General features: G+C 32.8%; 2 protein-coding genes across 2 annotated transcripts; both read left to right on the plus strand.

Annotated features, from left to right (window-relative positions):
• Positions 1–75: 75 nt before the first annotated feature.
• Positions 76–19,273, plus strand: LOC132746953 (uncharacterized). The gene is made up of 7 exons (XM_060736243.1): positions 76–1,131; positions 7,390–7,515; positions 9,297–9,454; positions 10,232–10,378; positions 11,194–11,859; positions 12,382–13,851; positions 18,953–19,273. The coding sequence occupies exons 1-7, from the start codon at positions 864–866 to the stop codon at positions 19,256–19,258; spliced, it is 3,141 nt and encodes a 1,046-aa protein (XP_060592226.1). The 5' UTR covers positions 76–863; the 3' UTR covers positions 19,259–19,273.
• On the plus strand, positions 3,012–5,618 carry LOC132746954 (uncharacterized). Its single transcript, XM_060736245.1, has 2 exons — positions 3,012–3,574; positions 4,410–5,618. The coding sequence occupies exons 1-2, from the start codon at positions 3,145–3,147 to the stop codon at positions 4,805–4,807; spliced, it is 828 nt and encodes a 275-aa protein (XP_060592228.1). The 5' UTR covers positions 3,012–3,144; the 3' UTR covers positions 4,808–5,618.
• Positions 19,274–19,735: the final 462 nt, after the last annotated feature.

A 19,735-nucleotide genomic window follows, 5' to 3' on the forward strand; every position in this document is an offset into this window, starting at 1 on the left:
AACAAGTCGGCCAAAACTTTAATGAGAAGTTTAAAGGTACACACACATACCTGTGTGCGTCGTAGCATTCATTAAAGGAAACTATCATTTAATAAAAAAATGTTGAAAATACGGTCTCGCGAAATAAGATAAAATCATAAAATTATCAGTAGGTGACGAGTGAAAATCCCAGGCGTGTTTAGATAAACGAATATATAAACTAGGTAGAAATATAGGCTTAAATTACTTCTACCGTATTCTATTTACCTGTAAAAAGGAATTTTACGGAGTGTTTACATTTTGACCAAACGAAGCCTATCCTGTGTATATGGTTGTATGAAAACAGTATAGGACAATATTTCTGCATGAATTAAAGGTACATTAGGAGGTTTTAACAATGTGATGTGCAGATTGTTTCGTAAAGAAGTCATTAAGCTGACATACATATATATAAAATAGAAGTATATACTTTTCGACTTTTGACATGGATTACTGGTTAATGGGATTTATTAAATAAACATACTTAATATCCGTTTTCATTGAGATGTACATACACGTTTTCATTCGGGCTTTAAGTTTAAGTTTTACGTGCTCATAAAAGCATGTCAAATTTATGAAAAGAAAAAAAAATATGTTTGATATTTGTAGTAAAGTTTCGTTTTTGAGTGTATATTAAATATGGATATGTGTATAGTTCGTAGCAGGTAAATAAAAAGGTAAAACTGGAATCTGCGTATAAATAAGATGGAATAAGTTTTGAGGGAGAAACGTGCTAAAAGAGGATGGGTACTGATGGATAAAACATGTGAATCTGCTAATTTATCAGAAGTATTCTCTTTATCTTTCTGACAACTTATTTTCACCTTTGCTATTCCTGAAAGAAAATGTCGTTGAGAATTGCTTGGATTTATTTATGCAGTATTTTGTGTTATGGTTATCTCGTCGACGGCCAGGGTGGTCAGTGTCCAGGATTATCATTCTCCATCAATCCAAATGCCGACGTGAAGTTTTCTGTAATAAGCACAATAAGACTTCCCGACGGAGATACATGTAGCGGTACCATTTCGCCGTCGGCAGTTCAACGTCTTGCTACTATGCAATGGGTGGTTGATAGAATGAACGCGAACAACTTCACAGAAGGAGTTAAAATAGGTAGACTTTTTTATTTCTTTAAAAATAATTTGATAAACCTAGAACTCATTACCCCCACACTACTATAACAGACATAGACTCCCAAAGTGTTGGCAAATATTTTCAAATTTAGAAAATTAAACATATTACAAAAGACCACTTTAAAATTATTTGATATGACCTTGACTGTATATAAAGACTTTTTTACATTCTTGAGCAAGTCTGTTACTTAAAGATGTTATTTTCATTCAGACCTCTGCAGAAGGAAAACCTTCAGAGAAAGAAAGACCACATACAATCATTACTTCTTTTATCCAAATGTATCAATAATAGTGCAATTTTATAACTTTGACAGACCATCTGTCAACAGCGACCGCTATTTCAGTTGCATATTACCTGATTTTGCAGACATAGTTGACTAGTTATATACATTCGTCAGGAAATATTTTTCTCTAAACCTTGGCTTTTATAATTAACTATATGTGCATTCTTTACATTTTATGGGTTTTTTTTTAAATAGCAAAATGCACGTTATCTTTATGGATACATAACAAACGTTGATTGACATTTTGTTTGTCATAAAAACATTAACAATTTTTGTAAGGAATGCCTTTATTTGATTTGTTAGCGACATAGAATTGTAATACAAAACTGTAGTGGTATTTTCCGTGTATTTAGTTGTATAATAGCTTGTAATTACAATAAAGTAGTTACGATAAAGTATTTTCTATATGTCGTAAAATAGTATTGATTTATCTGACAGTTTTCACTGTAAGATTTGCATGAATGACTGATAAATATTTACATGACAGTTTAAGCATCCAAATCAGATCGCTTTTTATCTCCCGAAAATCGATAATATTTGCACGGTATAAGGACATGTTAATATTTTACTTTGGTTATGAATAAAACATTGGTTAATGTCTCATTGAACTCGTGCAATTGTCTGGTCGTGCCTTTAACTTTGAGCTAACATCTTAAAGAGATATCAATATGCACAATGCGAGTAACATCCGACTTCATGTGTTTATCTTAACAGAATAGGCACTTATTTTAGCATAATTTAATTAAGTTAAAGTAAACAGAAGCTCGGGAGGTAACATGTCTCCTCAACCTAGGGATAATGAGTCCGAGCTTCGCAAAGGTTGCGAGCAGGTTTTATCAAACAATACAAGATCTGCTTACTAACACAGGAACATTACATATATAAATAATTCTTTTAATGGCCGATGATATCAAAACAAATCAAGAACATTTATTTATTCATCGCCTTTGATTTAATACGTTTATATAAGCTCAGTTATATAATTTAATGGGACATGAATCTACGAAAAATAACAACTTATAAGATAAAGAAGAATGCACTGGAATCTTAAAGCAATACAGGAGTTTATCTTGCATAAATAAACATACCAATTTTGGCATGATAACAATTGTTAATGTTCAAAATACACACAATGTATAAGTGTAACAAAATATCTAAATATAGAGAAACAAAAAACTACGACTGCTTGGGGTCATTTTAATGTTTTATTACATAAACATTTCTTGTGTAGCTTACAAAGGAAGAAAATCATAAACATGTACTAGTATATGACATATTTTAATATAATTAATGGTTTTAATTATTGAGGGTTTTTACTGTAATGTTGATTTAAAATGCACACTTGATTCTATATTTATCTAAACATAGAATCAATATAAAATATGTATTGAATATACATTGATGTATGACAGAATATAAACAATCATCATCCCATAATAAAAATAAATAAATAGCATCCTCGTCTCACATTAGCTATGGTAGCCATGCCAGTGAGTCAGTGCTAGTCTTTATAAGCCAATAAATCAATTTGCCTTAGAGGTCATAATTCAGGACAGCAAATGATATATTCTAGTATATAAATGAGGACAAACGTTGTCTGTCACAGATAAAATAATACATACCGCAAAACTATAATGTAAGTAAGCTTTAAAGTCATTTTATTTCAAAACTTGTTTGGTGTTCATTGCGTGTGTCGTGTGGATTAAACAATGGAGACACTACAACCAGTTCTGTTTCTGTCACATGGAGCTGGACCTTCTTATTATCTTGATGTGAAAACGATGCCGATGTTCAATGGTTTAGACAAAGATTCAAAAGCAGCTGACTTTCTTCGAACTCTCGTGAAAACACATGGACTCAAGAAACCGGAAGCGATCTTAGTCATTAGCGCGCATTGGGAGGAATCTGTCTGTACTGTAAATACCAATTCCAAGCATTCACTCTACTATGACTACTACAATTTCCCGCCAGAAATGTACAAACTGTCATGGCCGGTGAAAGGAGCACCGGAAGTTGCAAGAAAGGTGAAACGTCTGCTTGAAGAGCGTGGAATAACTTGTAAGGAGAATTGTGATAGAGGGTTGGACCATGGAGTATTTGTTCCACTAAAACTTGTTTATCCTGATGCAGATATCCCAGGTGTGTTCTATTTTATCTGTTAAATAATCTCTATCTCTTATAGGTTTCAAAGTAAAGTATCAATAAAACCATTAATTTTGACAATTACTTAAACTAAAAATAAGTTTGAATATAATGCTTACTTTTTTAGAACATTACGTCACACGAGGCATCCATTGCAATATTGTATACTCAATGTCATGTACAGTATCACCTCTGAGAATAAACATAAAAGTAACAATTTTATATGGCTACATTGAAAATTGCTACGAGTTTTACAAACTTTCTGATCTCTAATATCGTCAATTTTTCAGTATCCCCGTTTTTATGAAAATTGTCATTTTCATCTTCAAGTCGGCTAAAAAATAAAATATTTAAGAAATAATAAAACATAATATAGCCTTACGCAATACATAACAGACTGGACATAGGCTTATTACATAGAATTATATCAGTTAAAGAATGGTTCATCTTAGGAGCTATGGTCAGTGAATGTGCATGTATATACGTTTCTTTAAAGCTTAGAAATTACCAGCTGTCAGTATTAACACCTATTTTTGTCTATTTTTTACGTGTGGCTTTACATTTGCCCAACTCTGAATAACAGTTATCATTATGATCATGATGCGGACACATAAACAGATCAAAACTGGTCATATAAAATAGAACTAAGTATAAAATGTATCAATACTATATAAGCTGTATACTCATGATATAAAAGTATACTCATGATATAAAATATAAGTACATATGTAATCTTTTTCATTTGAGGTGTGTAAACAACATATTAATTTTGATAACACATAATAATGTAAAATCATTTTTCATAGTTTATTATCTAGAGTTTATTTTTCAGTGTGTCAGCTCTCTCTACTAAAGAACATGGAAGTTAGTGACCATCTAAAGATTGCAGAATCTCTATCAGAACTGTGTGAACAAAACGTGTTGATTATTGGTAGTGGTTTTGCTACGCACAAGGGAGGCAAACCTGGGGCACCGCCACCTGCATGGGCAACCGCATTCAAGCAATGGTTGAATGAAACGCTTACGTGTGATAGTTTGTCGCCTGACGAGAGGAAAATTAAAATACTTTCATCAGCCAAAACAGCTCCAAATATTAACATTGCTCATCCAAGACTTGAACATTTTTTGCCACTGATAATGTGCAGTGCTATAGCGAAATACCAATCAGCGAAACTGATCCATTCTGAGTTCTTAATGGAATCATTGTTGAATGAACACTACCTATTCTAAAGACCTTTTTGCAATGCAGGTGGAACAAGTGAATGATTCGTGTGTTTCTGTTTTATATTTGTTCACTTTCATTGACATAATTATTGAAAAAATGTTTTATCGTTCTTAAACTGCTAAAAGAAAACAGTTTTAAACATCATGTTATCAAAAGGTCTATTTTGAAATTTTACCATAAATAGTTCATTTCGCAATTGGTTTTAGTTCATAAAGTTTTACATATTTGTGGCTATACACAAAATAATCCGAAATTTCGGTGCTACCCCCAACATGAAATCGATATGAAATATGTTACTTAAAATAAATAATTAAATCTTCAAATATTTTTTTGTATTACCAGACAGTTTATTATTAAGTAAATGCAGTCTTAAATTCACTCCTCGAATAGAATTAACTGGTTTGTATATTGTCAGACGTGTGATTATGTTAGATGGTCTTTTTAATATGATTGTTCATACATGAAAACGGAAAAGTAACGTGTATGGACAGAATTTAATACAAATAACAAAGAAGTTGTGATTTACAAATTTTGTCATTTTGTCTTTCGATTATTTATTTGGATATATCTTAAAATACTTTATACAATGTATCAATCATTATAACATAAAGACGCTCTTGACTTTTTGGTGAAAAACCATATGACTTGTGTAAAAATTGTTACATGTTTTTTTGTTGTTTTTTTTTGCAATTGTTTGTCAACAGTCTGTTGACATGCATATCATATCATTGGAATAAAAGGGTTTTGTTGTTTTAGTATATATTTTTATCTATCAAATTATGTTTATTGTGACAATTTTCATTAAATTGAATGGACTGAAAAGAGTGTTGCCTTAAATGTGAACGAAAAACTTGTATAAAAGGACAATTTGTAAGTCCATCTAATAACGCTATTCATATACAAAAGGTACCCAAATATACTTGAGAATAATTATTTTAAAATTGCGTTTGAGGAGATTGTTAAAATTACAGCGTATTCTTTTCAAATTTTACGAACAGTAAAGTTGTTATTACGAGCCCCGGATGTTGCAAATTATATCCTCAAACATTTTCCATCAAAAGGTGGCTTTAAATTTCTCATTTCTTTGTTAGGTAACCGAACTAGTGTTATTATATATCAAATAATGACAAAATTTCATCTGCTTGTGTGTGAAATATGAACTATAAAGATTTTTACGTGGATAAACCCCTCACCGCGCATTCCTGACACGCATCACTTATAATAACATCTCATTTTTGTATTCAAAACATATTTTAACTGTCTTTACACTTTCATTCATTGAGAAATGTTTTATACTATAGTTGTTGTATCTGTGGCGGACAAGATTGTAAATATATGGTACAGATTTGCTGCTATTTCAATCAAAACAGTTTAAGAGATTTTTTTTATTGCCGCGCGTTAAGCAAATACCGTTTTTTTAAACGTGTGCTAATGTTTACTTTATAAGCATTTATGTATTTTAAAAGTTCAGACATAGTCTATTTATTATATAGCTAATCAAACATGTTTATTTATCCACCATTTCATGTTAAATTAGTTATTTAAACATAAGGGTATGTATAATACAAATATAAAGTAGAACTTTAGCATGCTATTGTTCTAAATACATATAAGTTAACGTTCGCAAATGTTCGAACGTTTCCTATAAGTTTCTTTGAACTTGAATCATCTTTAAAAAGCTACCAGTGCATCAGAATATTACCGTAACAATTTATAAAGAGAGTTTGTTCGTGTTGGTTTTGTACACAAATGCTCGTAAATGTTCACATTAATACAGGTTGCTCGTTTGTTATCTCGCTACTTATAACGTGCCCAGGATGTCTAATTTATCATCTTATATGAATAAGAATCGTTGTTCATGTGATTGAATATCAGTTTATGTTGTAATTAGATTTTTTATGATTACAAATATTGAGAACGTTGTCACCTTAAGTGTACAAATATAAGTCTAAAGAAAGTACAAAAAAGGTTGAATGATAAGTTAAAGGCATGTTTGCACACTTTTTTATGTTAGAGTACATGATTATGCAATTACAACACACACAAGCTCGTAAAAATCCGACATTCAGTGTCTTATACAAATCTAATATTGATTTACTGGGTTCGATTTTTTAAGATTGAATCCCGTTATACTCGGTAGCTGTTCTTCACATTCTAACACATTTACATTTATAGAATTCGTACATTTATACAGTTTTGATTTATATTTATTCAAGTTTTGATGACATTGTCGAGCCCGATGTTGATCTCTTATATTGACACAGGTTTTGATGTCGCATATTTATACAGGTTTTGATGTCTTGCATATGTATACACATTTTGATGTCTTACTGTTATACAGGTTTTGATGACTTAAAGTTATACAGGTTTTAATGTCTTATATCTATACAGTTTTGATGTCTTATATTTATACAGTTTTGATGTCTTATATTTATACAGTTTTGATGTCTTATATTTTGCAGATTTTTATGCCTTATATTTATACAGGTTTCGATGTCTTATATTGATGGAGGTTTTGATGTCGTATATTTAAACAGGTTTTGATGACTTAAAGTTATACACGTTTTGATGTCTTGTATTCATACAGGTTTTGATGTCTTCGATGACTGTGGTATACCAAGGAACACCATGGCACGAGCCCTTGATATTTTAGATGGACCTATCCTCGGTACACAACAATGCCTAGATGCAGCTCCAGATTCATGCAATATAGGTAAGTTTAACCTCGGTCCCAAATAGTCACAGAAATTGTAATATGTTCACAAATTAGCACCTACCTGATTGGAACCAAATTGATTAGCCTTTGCGACTAGTATATGAAAAACACAGGCCAGCTCGCAGTACAGTCTGACCAGACTTGTTATTGTCGGCTGACAAACTTAAAATTTATATCCCCAATCTGATAATGGACAGTTCCAAAAAATGGAAGCTTGACTAGTCCATTTAAGGAATTCAGCATTTTATAGGTAAATGCATTCCTCAATTTAATTTTAATTAAAGATGACTAGTAACATATCACGCAGTGAAATCAGATTCTGAGAGAAAATCTCCACTTCCGTCAAATAAATCGTGTTTATGTGACTTAAACCGCTTTAATACAAAATGAAAAGTCGTGTCAGGAAGATAGCCAGTAGGGTGAAAGAAAATGAAAAGTTTTGTTTCAGATGTAGCGCTGCTAATGTCTGTACACATATAGCCACACTTCCTGTACATATAGTCACACTCCCTGTACACAAAGCCTAACTTTCTGTACACATAGCCACACTTTCTGTACACAAAGCCACACAACCTGTACACATAGTCACACTTCATTGTACACATAGCCACACTTTCTGTACACATAGCCACACTTCCTGTACATATAGCCACACTTCCTGTACACATAGTCACACTTCCTGTACACATAGTCACACTTCCTGCACACATAGTCACACTTCCTGTACACAAAGTCACACTTCATTGTACACATAGTCGCACTTCATCTACACATAGCCACACTTCATGTACACATAGTCACACTTCATGTACACATAGTCACACTTCCTGCACACATAGTCACACTTCCTCTACCAGTAAAAGTTTACATAGATTGCACCAATTACCATGACAATGTAGTTTCACAAAAACCACTGCTTTCATAAATAAATGTGATGATAAAATCTTTGCAAAATAACATTCAGTTCAGATAAATGTATTTTAAACTAGTGTTTTGTACTTGTAAACTTGTAAAATATTTTGTTAAATAGCCAAATACATTAAGTTTTTACAGTGTTTTAAACTGTAAAATGAGTGTAATAGTTATATACCATGCACTTTTACAGAATGCATTTTTAACGAAATGTGTTTTATTGTTGTATTCTGCTATGTTACCTTGTCTGGTATGACGTTGAGACAAAACTTTAGTAATGCCAATTTATTATTAATTGACGAATTAAGAAGTAGAAACATGTATGCCGTACTTTCTATTGACACATGGTAAGACTGATACCTTCCTAACAAAGTACATGTGCAATATTCATCAAAATCTTCACCGTAATGAGAAAACTGAAGACACTATAAATATCGCTAAATGAGCTATTCTACTGCTAGCTGCTATAATTCCGACAACTTCTTCATTTACTGTCACTTATTGTCACTTCCCAATACGTGTACTTCACTTCAATGTAATTACACTTTTCTGGTTCTTCGGGATCATTGAGTGAAGCACTTTTAAGTGTTGAGAATTGAGTACGGCTCGTACCGCTAAAGCCGGTGCTAGGAGGCGTGAGGGATGTGTCATTTTTCATTTTTTCATTATCCCTCATGACGCAATCAAACCGAGTCTTCAATTTTCGTGTAATTTGGCTGTTTTTAATGCTTCCGGGGATCACTTTTTTCCAGACATTTGTATTTGTAAAGTGATAAGTTGACAAAATTTATAATATCAGCTTTTTTTAACGCGAAAAAATGGATCGATTTACAATAGATATAATAGCTTTATTTATTTCATTACAGGGATAATTGGGGGATCAAACAGCACTACAACAGAGTTCATGTTATATGCTCTGCGAGGAAGCCAGCTACCAGTGATCGGACCATATGCTACCTATCACAACCTAACCAGGTACTCCAACTATTACAGAACCGTGCCAAACGACCTTCAACAAATCCAGGTGAGCTAAATACACTTTCTGCCTCTGATTTAGATAATCTATCTTTGCTAAAAGACTATGCTCATCTTTGAGTAGAATATTTTTATTGCAGAAATGTTTTGAAATCTATAAATTTTTTACTGAATATGTCTTATTCAAATAAAAGAACGTACAAACTATGTATGGAAATCTCCGTTCCTTATTACGGGTCAAGCTGATTCTTGCTTTAAAAAAAGCCAGATTTTTAAATGACACTGTATGTTTGTAGTGTGCCAACTTATAAAAGTTTTTAGGATTTAAAGCATAACTCATATTATATATACTTTGTGTGAAGACAAAACACTTTTTACTTCATATTTACAAAAAGACTGTTTAACAATTATCAATATCTATTTTCAAATTTCAGCGTAGTACATCTTAAAATTGAAATTTGCTTATTACCATGAAAGAGCGAGAATGTTATAGACTCTAAGAAGAAATTAAAATCACGGATTCTTGAAGCTTTAGTTTTGTACATTAATTACTTTATGAAAATAATGATTAATACCTTGAAAGTAGTCGTGTACATTCATTAATTTATGAAATAATAATTAATACGTTTAAAGTAGTTAAATATATCACTAAAAATATCATTTAGCTAGGTATGGCCGAAAACGTGTAAAAGGAAGCACCAAATCTTAATATGATTTGAATTACAAATTCAGATATCTAAAAATTTCTGGTGTACATCATTTTGTCACAGACATAATGAACAGAAATCTATTTTAATAATACAAATGTATGTTTAATATTTTTCAGGCGACCGCTGACTTACTCCGGCAACTTAGATTAACATATGTAGCGGTTGTGCATACAGACGACGACTTTGGTAGATACGGTGCTTACAAACTAAAAGAAATCAGCAAAGCCAATGGCATATGTGTAGACAGTATACAAAGTATAGAGGTATAATTACTGAACTTTCTTAATATAATAGAATAGACGGTGGCGACAAATAATAGTACCTATGCGTCCAGTGTAGACTAAGATCAGCCTCTAAATCTTTGCTGTCCGGTCAAGGTCTGTACTGTCTGCTATTAGATCATTTCTTATTTTGTAAACTTCTCCTAAGATGATGAATAGTTTGGGTGAACAAGTAAATTCAAGATATGTAACGTGGTAAGGTTTGATATTGGCTCCAATATAAATGATTTGTAAATTTTAGAAAACTGGACCATTCGTATAAATAACAGCGTACATCCTAAAAAAAGCAATATGAATTATGAATTTTGCTGATCATTATCTTGTCATTATTTCGTATATATTTTTTTTTAACAAATCATTATCAGATTTCTCAAAAATAAGTCCTGCTTTACAAAAGTTTTCTTATACTGCATGTCAATTAAAATGAATATTCACATAACGGGGATGTTATTTTAATTATTTCTTTTTAACTATGTAAGTGATCTTTTATAAACTCAGTTTCCATGACTTTATAAAATATCAAAATCTTTTGCATCGAACGGAAAAAGATTTGCTGCGGCTTTAACGAAACAGGTTAATTCAAAATGTGCTATATCATAATTATATAATATACCCAGATATTCTGACAACTGTTGAAACATTTTCATCGTAACTATGTACCTTTTGATTAAGATTAATTTCTTTTTACCTTAATTTGTTCTTGCTTTTCGGATTGCTTGGAAAAGATTTAGCACTTGATTATCATGTTTGATTTATTGCCAGACACAGAGTAATATTGTTTAAAACTTTATTTCCAGACAGGACCTGACATAAAGAAGGATTTGCTAATACAACAGAGGAAGAAAACAAAGCACAATTCATTGCGTGTTGTATACTTTGGCAGACGTAATATATACCGTAGTATGCAAACGGAATTGAGTTACTCTAAAGACGTAATGTTTAACATCAGCTGGATAGTCGTAGAAAACCCTGAAGATACTTCAGTGCCGTTTGATTCCTCTAGTGGTCTTGAAAAAGGAATGTATATCATTTCACCTACTGTAAATCACGTGAAAGACGTACAGGAATTTTTGGCGGGAAAGTTTTCGGAATCAGAGTCACCTGCAGACGATATTGAACGTTTGATAAGATGTTTAGGTGATACGGAAGTTTCAGATATCACTCATAAAGACATTGCAGCAACAATTGACGCCGTGTATGTGTTTGCGTCCGCGTTACAGAGACAAACTAAATTATACTGCTCTAGTTATATGTGTGACCAACTAAGAACTGCTTTTGAATTCAAGTTGTCTGATGTTCAGAATCATCCAGTGAAGTATGCAGATATTGCTGACATAATTACAGTACAAGAGTTCGCCGATGACGTAAGAACAGCAAGTTTTGAGGACAATGGTGAATTTTTACCCAATGCTGACATGAGCCTGTATGCTATATTTGTTGTAGATCAAGATAATGTCACAAAGGCAAGTTTCTTTACTGCTTAGTTTCTTGTTTTTATAAAACATATCTGCAAGTAATCGTCAAATCATTGATAAAATGAAGTAGATGTTTACATGTAAACCACTCTACTTACCATGACTTTAAATAATAATGAAATGATATAACATATGACATAATAGACCTCAAAATAGAATTCTATTAATCAGTTCTGTAACAATTTGCTCAAATAGTTGAAATTGGTTTAACGTTTTGAGGACAGACACATTGTCAATTTAGCTTACATTGCTGAGTGATTTGGGTTCGCTTTCAAACCATCTTGCACGATGGGGGCACTTGCTCTTCTTAAAAGTCGCCATATTACCCTTAGTAGTTTTGGTGTGTCTTCAAAATCTACAAGACCTAAAAGATAAACACTACATTTATTTACATAAATGATTTTAAATCTTTTTTAGAAGAACGCGAAATGACTTATATTGACGAAATATATTTCAAACGTAAGATGTATTGTAAATAACCCCAGTTTTTGTTTATTGTATTCCTCACAGATTGGTGACTTTCGTGGCAGCTCTATCAACTTTACGGAGTTTCGCACGGAAATGATGGCATCGTCAATATGTAACGAGGAATGTGCGATATGTGAAAACATACCAGATATCTCATTTGCCTTTCTTGATGGTGAAACATTTATACTGGGTGTATTTGCTGTTCATGAAACAGATCCGAATGACCCATTTAGATGTTCCAAATTCCGCACCTTTCAGATGGATATTATTACAATTGAAGCGTTTTTATTTAGCGTACAACAAATGAGAAATGAAACAGGTATACAGTTTGGTGCAATTGCTATTGACGATTGTTACAGCTCTGCTCAGACGGAGCTAGTGCTTGGTCAGATATTGTCAGGGGAAGTTTCCCTTACAAACCCTTATACCGGTGGGTCAATTGACGTCGAGAGAATAGCTGCTGTTGTAATGACAGTCAGCAGCTCGGTCACTATACCTGTGGGATTTCTCATGACCGAGAAGAAAATTCCAGTCATTTCTGCTTCGGCGTCTTCCCCCGATTTGGACGACCGAATTAATTTTCCGTATTTTCTACGGACAGTTCCAAGTGATGTCGAACAAGCCCGGGCGATGATCAGCATTATTAAACGTATGGGCTGGAGTTATGTAAGTTTGTTGTATGTTGAGAATAACTACGGTAGCAAAGGAATGGAAGCTTTTGTTAGACTTGCAAATCAAAGTGGTATATGTATTGCTGCATCACCAGAAGGGATAAGCGATGTGAGTGATGATAACTCAGACAGTGAACTGATTGGTGTGTTTTCAAGACTGAATGTTCAAAGAGCTGACGTGGTAGTTTACTTTGGAACTGAAGCAAGAATTGAACAATTTCTTAAAGTTATAAATGATAGAAAGGAACAAAACGACTTCATTTTTCTTGCAAGCGAGGATTGGGGAGATAGACAGTATATATTAGACATAGGAAAGGAGCGGACACTAGGAAGTATTACATTAAAGAATGAAGTGGAAAGTTTAGCAGGAAAACCCTTAGAACATCATTTAAGGAGCCTTAATCCAAAGACTGCGATGCACTCTAGAAATCCATGGTTTGTTGAATATTGGGAAGAAACTTTTCAGTGTGATCTTCCTCAAACTTTTCGACATAAATTTGACATTGTTTGCGACGAAACTTTGAAATTTTCTGACGATAACATCACACATTTTGTAGAGGACCACAGAATTGTTCATACAGCGGTTGCCGTCCAGGCGTTGGCTCGTGGCCTTAAACAGTCACAGGAGGAATTCTGTAATCCAAACTTGCCGCAGGGGAATACATTTCCGTGCCAAAAATATTTCCAGTATATAACAAATGTTGTAAAGTACATTCGGGAAGTCGAGATAACACGTGGCGAAAATGGCGCAAGGGTATTTAAAGATGATGGAAATGGAAACGTAGGGTTTAAAGTGAACAATGTGCAGAAATCAGCAAATGGAGACCTTGACTATATACCGGTAAGGGGTCCTTTAATATTTTATTTGAAATATTTTTGTTTGCAAAGATTTTAGTACATGTATGTACATGTACATATACTTATAACAGCATTAGAACACAACACTAAAATACATCAAAACAAACCCGGTCACAGATAGATTAATCAGTAGCAATATAAGAATTAAAATCTAGTCAAATATATTGAAATCGTAAAAACGTAACTTCTGGTAAGAACCCTAATGTGGCACAGAGTTCGCATTTTATGAAATGAGCTGCGTCACGACAAAACCAACATAGTGCGTTTGCGACCGGCATGGATCCAGACCAGCCTGCGCATCCGCATGGTCTGGATCCATGCTGGTCACAAACCCATTATGTTGGTTTTGTCGTGACGCGGCTCAAATAATATTCGTTTCTTATTTATCGCGAAAATTGTAAAACAATAATGAGAAGGCAAATTACATGCATGGATATTTTAATTTGATGATCTGTAATTAATGTTCTGGGCATTTAAATTATTTCACATCAGAAAACTATGATAGTTATTAAATGAAAACAAAATTTATTTTTTTTGCCTTTTTATTTGACGCAATTTGTTTTTACTTTTTATGCCCCCGGGCATATAGTAATCGAACCGTCCGTCCGTCTGTCCGTCTGTCCGTACGAGGTTAACCTAGAACGACAAGTTGGATTTTTTCTTAAGTTCTATCTGTACCAATGGCTTCATAATTTACACACTTACTAATCCATACAAAGTATAATGATCTGGGCAAGTTACATAACTATGGCTTTCATTTGCACCAAGTTATGGGCCTTTTCAGCACTTAAAAATGAATAATGGTTAACCTAAACCGGCAAGTTGGAAATATCTTATGTTCTATCTGAACTAATGGCTTAAAATTTTTCACACTTACTTATCAATACAATGTACATGATATTGCCAAGTTATATAAATGTGCCATCCATTTTCCCAGTAATTTCCCTTTTTATCACTTTGAAAATAGGGCCTTGTATGGTTAACCTATTTCGCCAAGTTGGATATATAAAAAAAAATCCATCTAATTACTTAATTTATTTAATGATATCTTTCATATTTGGTAGGTGGATACCTTTAACGTTCCTCTAATTTTTTGTGGCGTTAGGCGTCTCTAAGTCAAGGTCAAGGTCACTTGTGTAAAAAAATAAATCTAAACATTTCTGCTCATACAGCCTTTATTTTTAAGTTAATGTCTTTCATGTTTATAATAGTCATACCAAGGGAGGTCCTCTTCCTTTTCCTAGTAAGGGGTCATTTGGGCCAAGGTCACCAATGTCAAAAATAGATTTTTTACACTTTTACAGGTGTATTAACCTTATTCTATCGAAGTCTTGTATATTTTGTAGGAACATAAAATTGAGGTATTCTCATTTGGATGGAGGTAGGGGTCAGTTGGGTCAAGGTCACCAGTGCTAAAATTAGATTTTTACACTTTTGCTCATACAGCCTTTATTTATTGACAAATTTGTATTATAATTGGTAGGAAGATAACTTAAATGGTATTCTTCCTTTGGATGGAGTTAGGGGTCAGTTGGGTCAAGGTCAACAGTGCTAAAAATAGATTTTTACACTTTTGCCCATACAGCCTTTATATATTGACAGATTTATTTCATATTTGGTAGGAAAATAAGTTGCATGATACTCTTCCTTTGGATGGAGTTAGGGGTCATTTGGGTCAAGGTCACCAGTGCTAAAATAGATTTTTTACACTTTTGCCCATACAGCCTTTATTTTAAATAGTGTTACTGACAAGAATCTGAGCCGGGGGCATTTGTGTTTAACAAACACGTTCTTGTTTTTACATGCAATGAAAATAAAACTAATTAAGTTTTACTAGTAGCTAATCTTGATTAATGTTTAAAAGTAGTTATTTGTTTCCGTGAATTCAAAGCCCTAAAAAGCCGTGCATTAATAATATAAACATATTAAGTGTATGTTAACGTAGTCTAAATGTATTATATCATTGTGAATGTATGTTGACATAGTAAATATCTAAACATGTTAAAGTGTATTAAGGTATCCGAAATAAAAATAATTATATCAAATATGTCTGGCTATGTATCAAAATATTCTTATAAGGCTGTAATTTGAATTTGAATTTTTCATATCATTAGAGATGACGACGTTTGGATTCTATCGTCTCAGGGGCGTACCTCGGCTTATTTTGAGTGTACGCCGAGTGCAGGTCTTTGGTCGAATTGTCGCAATATACTTATATATTTAATATAGCTCTGTGCTATAACTAGGGCTTTAAGGGATATCTAAGCTAATTGTACTATTATTGTCTTTATCTGTAGTTATGAAAATAACATCAAGTACATATTTTGAATGTAAGAGAAATTGCACGAAGTCTAACGTGCACACTGTTTTAAATGGTTCAAAAGTTATTTAGTATTAGAAAAACAAAACAAAGCCATGTGTCTCTATTGTGATAAAGAAGGGTTTCACAAGTTTAGTTTTTTCCTGTTATTTTTCTTTCGTTTCACCATAACTTAACATGTGATATTATCAAGGAAAATATGCTTTAAAAAGATCTGTATGACTTTAATACAAACACAAGAGCTTAAATGGTTAATTGTAACGAAAAATTATCGTATTGACAGCTAAAATGTAGTATCGCATGATCATTTAGCTTCGTTAAAATATTTTAAATGCGTATTAAGTCAATGTTGAAGACAATAAATATTGTCTTTAATAGTTTTTTTCTCCTCAACTCTGCTCTTTCAATTTCCATTCGAAATATTTAAGTTATTTCATTACGTAGTTAATGCCTCACGCACATAAAAGCATGTAAGTATAAAAAGACTCGCCAACTCGTTATCTAAAATTGGCGAAAATAGAGGAATTTGGACATGGCGTGTCTTATATTGTTATAGATTGTCCTCGTTATATATTTGACTATGTTTTAAATATGTATAGATGAGACTACGTATAATGTCTATACTCAATAATATAACACAGTAGAAACAACTTTCTGAAGTAATATATTTTGTAAATATTTGTATTCTTTTTTTACGGTCAAATAAACAAACTTTGAGTTTAGTTTGTGACGATAGATGTTGTCAATGGTTCGCTGTAATGATTGGTAGGACCCAAACTATTGTACACAATTTGAAATGAATATACAATTAATGAATGTTACTAACTTAAAGATAATATACTGACTTATAGCTATACAAGGTAAAATGAGCCGCGTCATGACAAAACCAACATAATGGGTTTGCGACCTGCATGGATCCAGACCAGCCTGCGCATCCGCGCAGTCTGATCAGGATTCATGCTGTTCGCTATCAGTTTCTCTACTTGTTATAGGGTTTGTAAGCGAACAGCATGAATCCTGATCAGACTGCGCGGATGCGCAGGCTGGTCTGGATCCATGCTGGTCGCAAACCCATTATGTTGGTTTTGTCATGACGCGGCTCATTTAATATAATCAAAGGGCTGCAAGCTCTGTGGTATTTTCTGATCTTTGCAATCTAAATCGTACTGTATATCTGTATGTATTTTCCTGTATAAGTTTATTTTATGTACTATAATTCATCTTGCAAAGCACCAGAGTTTGATACATACGGAATTTTGCATAACTACAGTAGAGTTGGATCAAAAAATCATTTATGTTCAATTTTTATGACAGCCACACTTTATCATTGCATATCATGGCTGCTTCCTTTACAAGACACTTAAAAAAGAATTAAAAAAAAGTTGCCTCGACTTGGATTTGAACTCCAGACCTCTAACACACTAGACGAGCGCGTTACCCCTGCACCACGGAGAAGTTATATAAACATCGTCTGAATAAAATCTAGTCATTCTAAATTTAGAAATTTCATTGCATTCCAGGTTTGTAATCCTTATTAATTTCGAGGTATTTGGTTCAGGATAAACCTGTTGTTTAAAATTGAAGTAAATAATTTAGCGAAAATCTTCTCGCCCAAACAGTCCGACATGTAGAATCTATATATTCCACAACTCGGCAGTCAGATTTATTTGTGTAGTATTCGGTAATCGACATCGCTAAAAATAGCATTTTCATTGATTAAAATCAAATTCATCCGCGTAATTTGTGATTGTGCATTTATTGACAATTCTATAAGACAACGCTACTTTTAAACTTTGAATGCGTTGTAATTTGTTGGATACTTGTAACAAAAAAAAAATATTTCTTTCTTTTAAATCGCTAGTTTTAAGCTGTTTTGGGAACTACTTGTTGTTAGGTTTGTCGGGAAATTCTGTGTCAGAGATTGAATGCCTGCTATGTATTTACTGACCTTCGGTCAGAAAATACAAAAAGACATTCCATACAGCTAACTCCCTTAAACGTCAAGTTGTAGACAAGATCTATATTCATATAGATCTAGATGTAAAAAATGAAATAAATTTTTAGTTTTCATTGATTTTAATTTTTCTGAAAAAAATTGATTGTAACATATTTATAATTTATCATATAACGACGTTTATGATTTATTAGCATATGTACATTGATAATTCAAAGCTTAACTCAAGTTGAAAATAAAGAGAAAATTCCAAGAAATTGTTTATATCATAAAAACATTGTGTACGTCACTCCGTGCTTCTGTAGAAAGGTCGAATATTTTGTTTTCTGAGTTTAAAAGTCTCATCCTTCGCATAGGATGGTATAAACTGAAATGTTAAAGATAATTTAAATCATACCTCCTCTAAACATTGATTTCTCGGATTCGAGTCTGACACAACGATAGAATAATTCTCTCTAAAATGGCTACCCGTTGACACACACAAGCAATGTATTTTGTTTCAATTTGCCCATATGTGCTTACTCCCTTTTCTCATTATTGAATTTTTGACTATGTATGCATGTTAATAGGTAAAGAAAATTCGAATTAGGTAACATCATAAGCATACCTATGGAATCAATTAGCAGCTACGAATATGTTGATCGATTTACGCCCAAATTATTGATTTTATTTATGATTTTTTTACGAAACTCTTTTATTTTTATACGCCCGTGCGTATTGGTGTATCGGTAGGTACGCCACTGCATCTGATGATGACTAATGAATGTACACTAGAAAAACTTAACTATAAAACACATTAATATATTTTAGATTGGTTCCTACGATGAAGGCCTGCTGACACTGGATGAAAACAAAATAAATTTCTATCAAACAGTCAGTGGTGATTGCTTCGGAAACTACTGTGGACATTGCACGAATGGCTCCTTCACAAAACCTGTTACCATAGCAACGACTACGCACATGCATACCGAGACAGAAGATTTCGCTGTTCCAGACTACACGATAATAGGGATTCTCGGTTTCCTGTTTGTTGTGATAATGGTAATGAGCATTATAATTGTCTGTTACCTCAGACGACGAATTATTGGTAAGTTTCACGTGAAATGCGCTTTATAATCATATTTGTATCTCGTCTTTTAAAGGCGCATAAAGCCTCTATTTTCCTGTCAAGAAAAGGCAAATTTGTTTATAATGATATTTTGATAATTATCGATCCAGACCATGAAAGCTGCTCATAACGTTGAAAACAAAATGTTTTATGTGAAATTATTTGTCATTTAAGTAGCAAATTTGTCATAAAAGTAGCAAAATTTAAACAAAGTAGTATTTTGACTTGAATACAACATACTTAATCACACTAACTTTAACTATGGTCAAAAAGCAAAAGAAGTAAAACATGGTTCTGAGATGTGGCCAATGAGATTTTCAAAACTGTAACAGAGAACTGAAACTAAAAGATTTTGAGAAATAAATATTAGCGTGTTTGTGGCTAAATAGATCTTTAATGTGAATGACACATGTTTATATAGCTTCGAATCTAGACATAGGCCCCTTGCTAAACTTTTATTAATTTGCTCAATCAGTGCAGTACTA

Source organism: Ruditapes philippinarum, unplaced genomic scaffold (assembly GCF_026571515.1).
Source record: "Ruditapes philippinarum isolate M1 unplaced genomic scaffold, ASM2657151v2 ctg722_1_1_1_1, whole genome shotgun sequence".
NCBI lineage: Eukaryota > Metazoa > Mollusca > Bivalvia > Venerida > Veneridae > Ruditapes > Ruditapes philippinarum.

Excerpts from the sequence above, each read along its gene's own strand:
- LOC132746953 (XM_060736243.1), top strand. The coding sequence starts at position 864 with ATGTCGTTGAGAATTGCTTGGATTTATTTATGCAGTATTTTGTGTTAT. Across the intron at positions 7,516-9,296 it reads TCCAGATTCATGCAATATAG|GGATAATTGGGGGATCAAAC; the intron begins GTAAGTTTAACC and ends ATTTCATTACAG. Across the intron at positions 9,455-10,231 it reads ACGACCTTCAACAAATCCAG|GCGACCGCTGACTTACTCCG; the intron begins GTGAGCTAAATA and ends AATATTTTTCAG.
- LOC132746954 (XM_060736245.1), top strand. The coding sequence starts at position 3,145 with ATGGAGACACTACAACCAGTTCTGTTTCTGTCACATGGAGCTGGACCT. Across the intron at positions 3,575-4,409 it reads TCCTGATGCAGATATCCCAG|TGTGTCAGCTCTCTCTACTA; the intron begins GTGTGTTCTATT and ends TTTATTTTTCAG.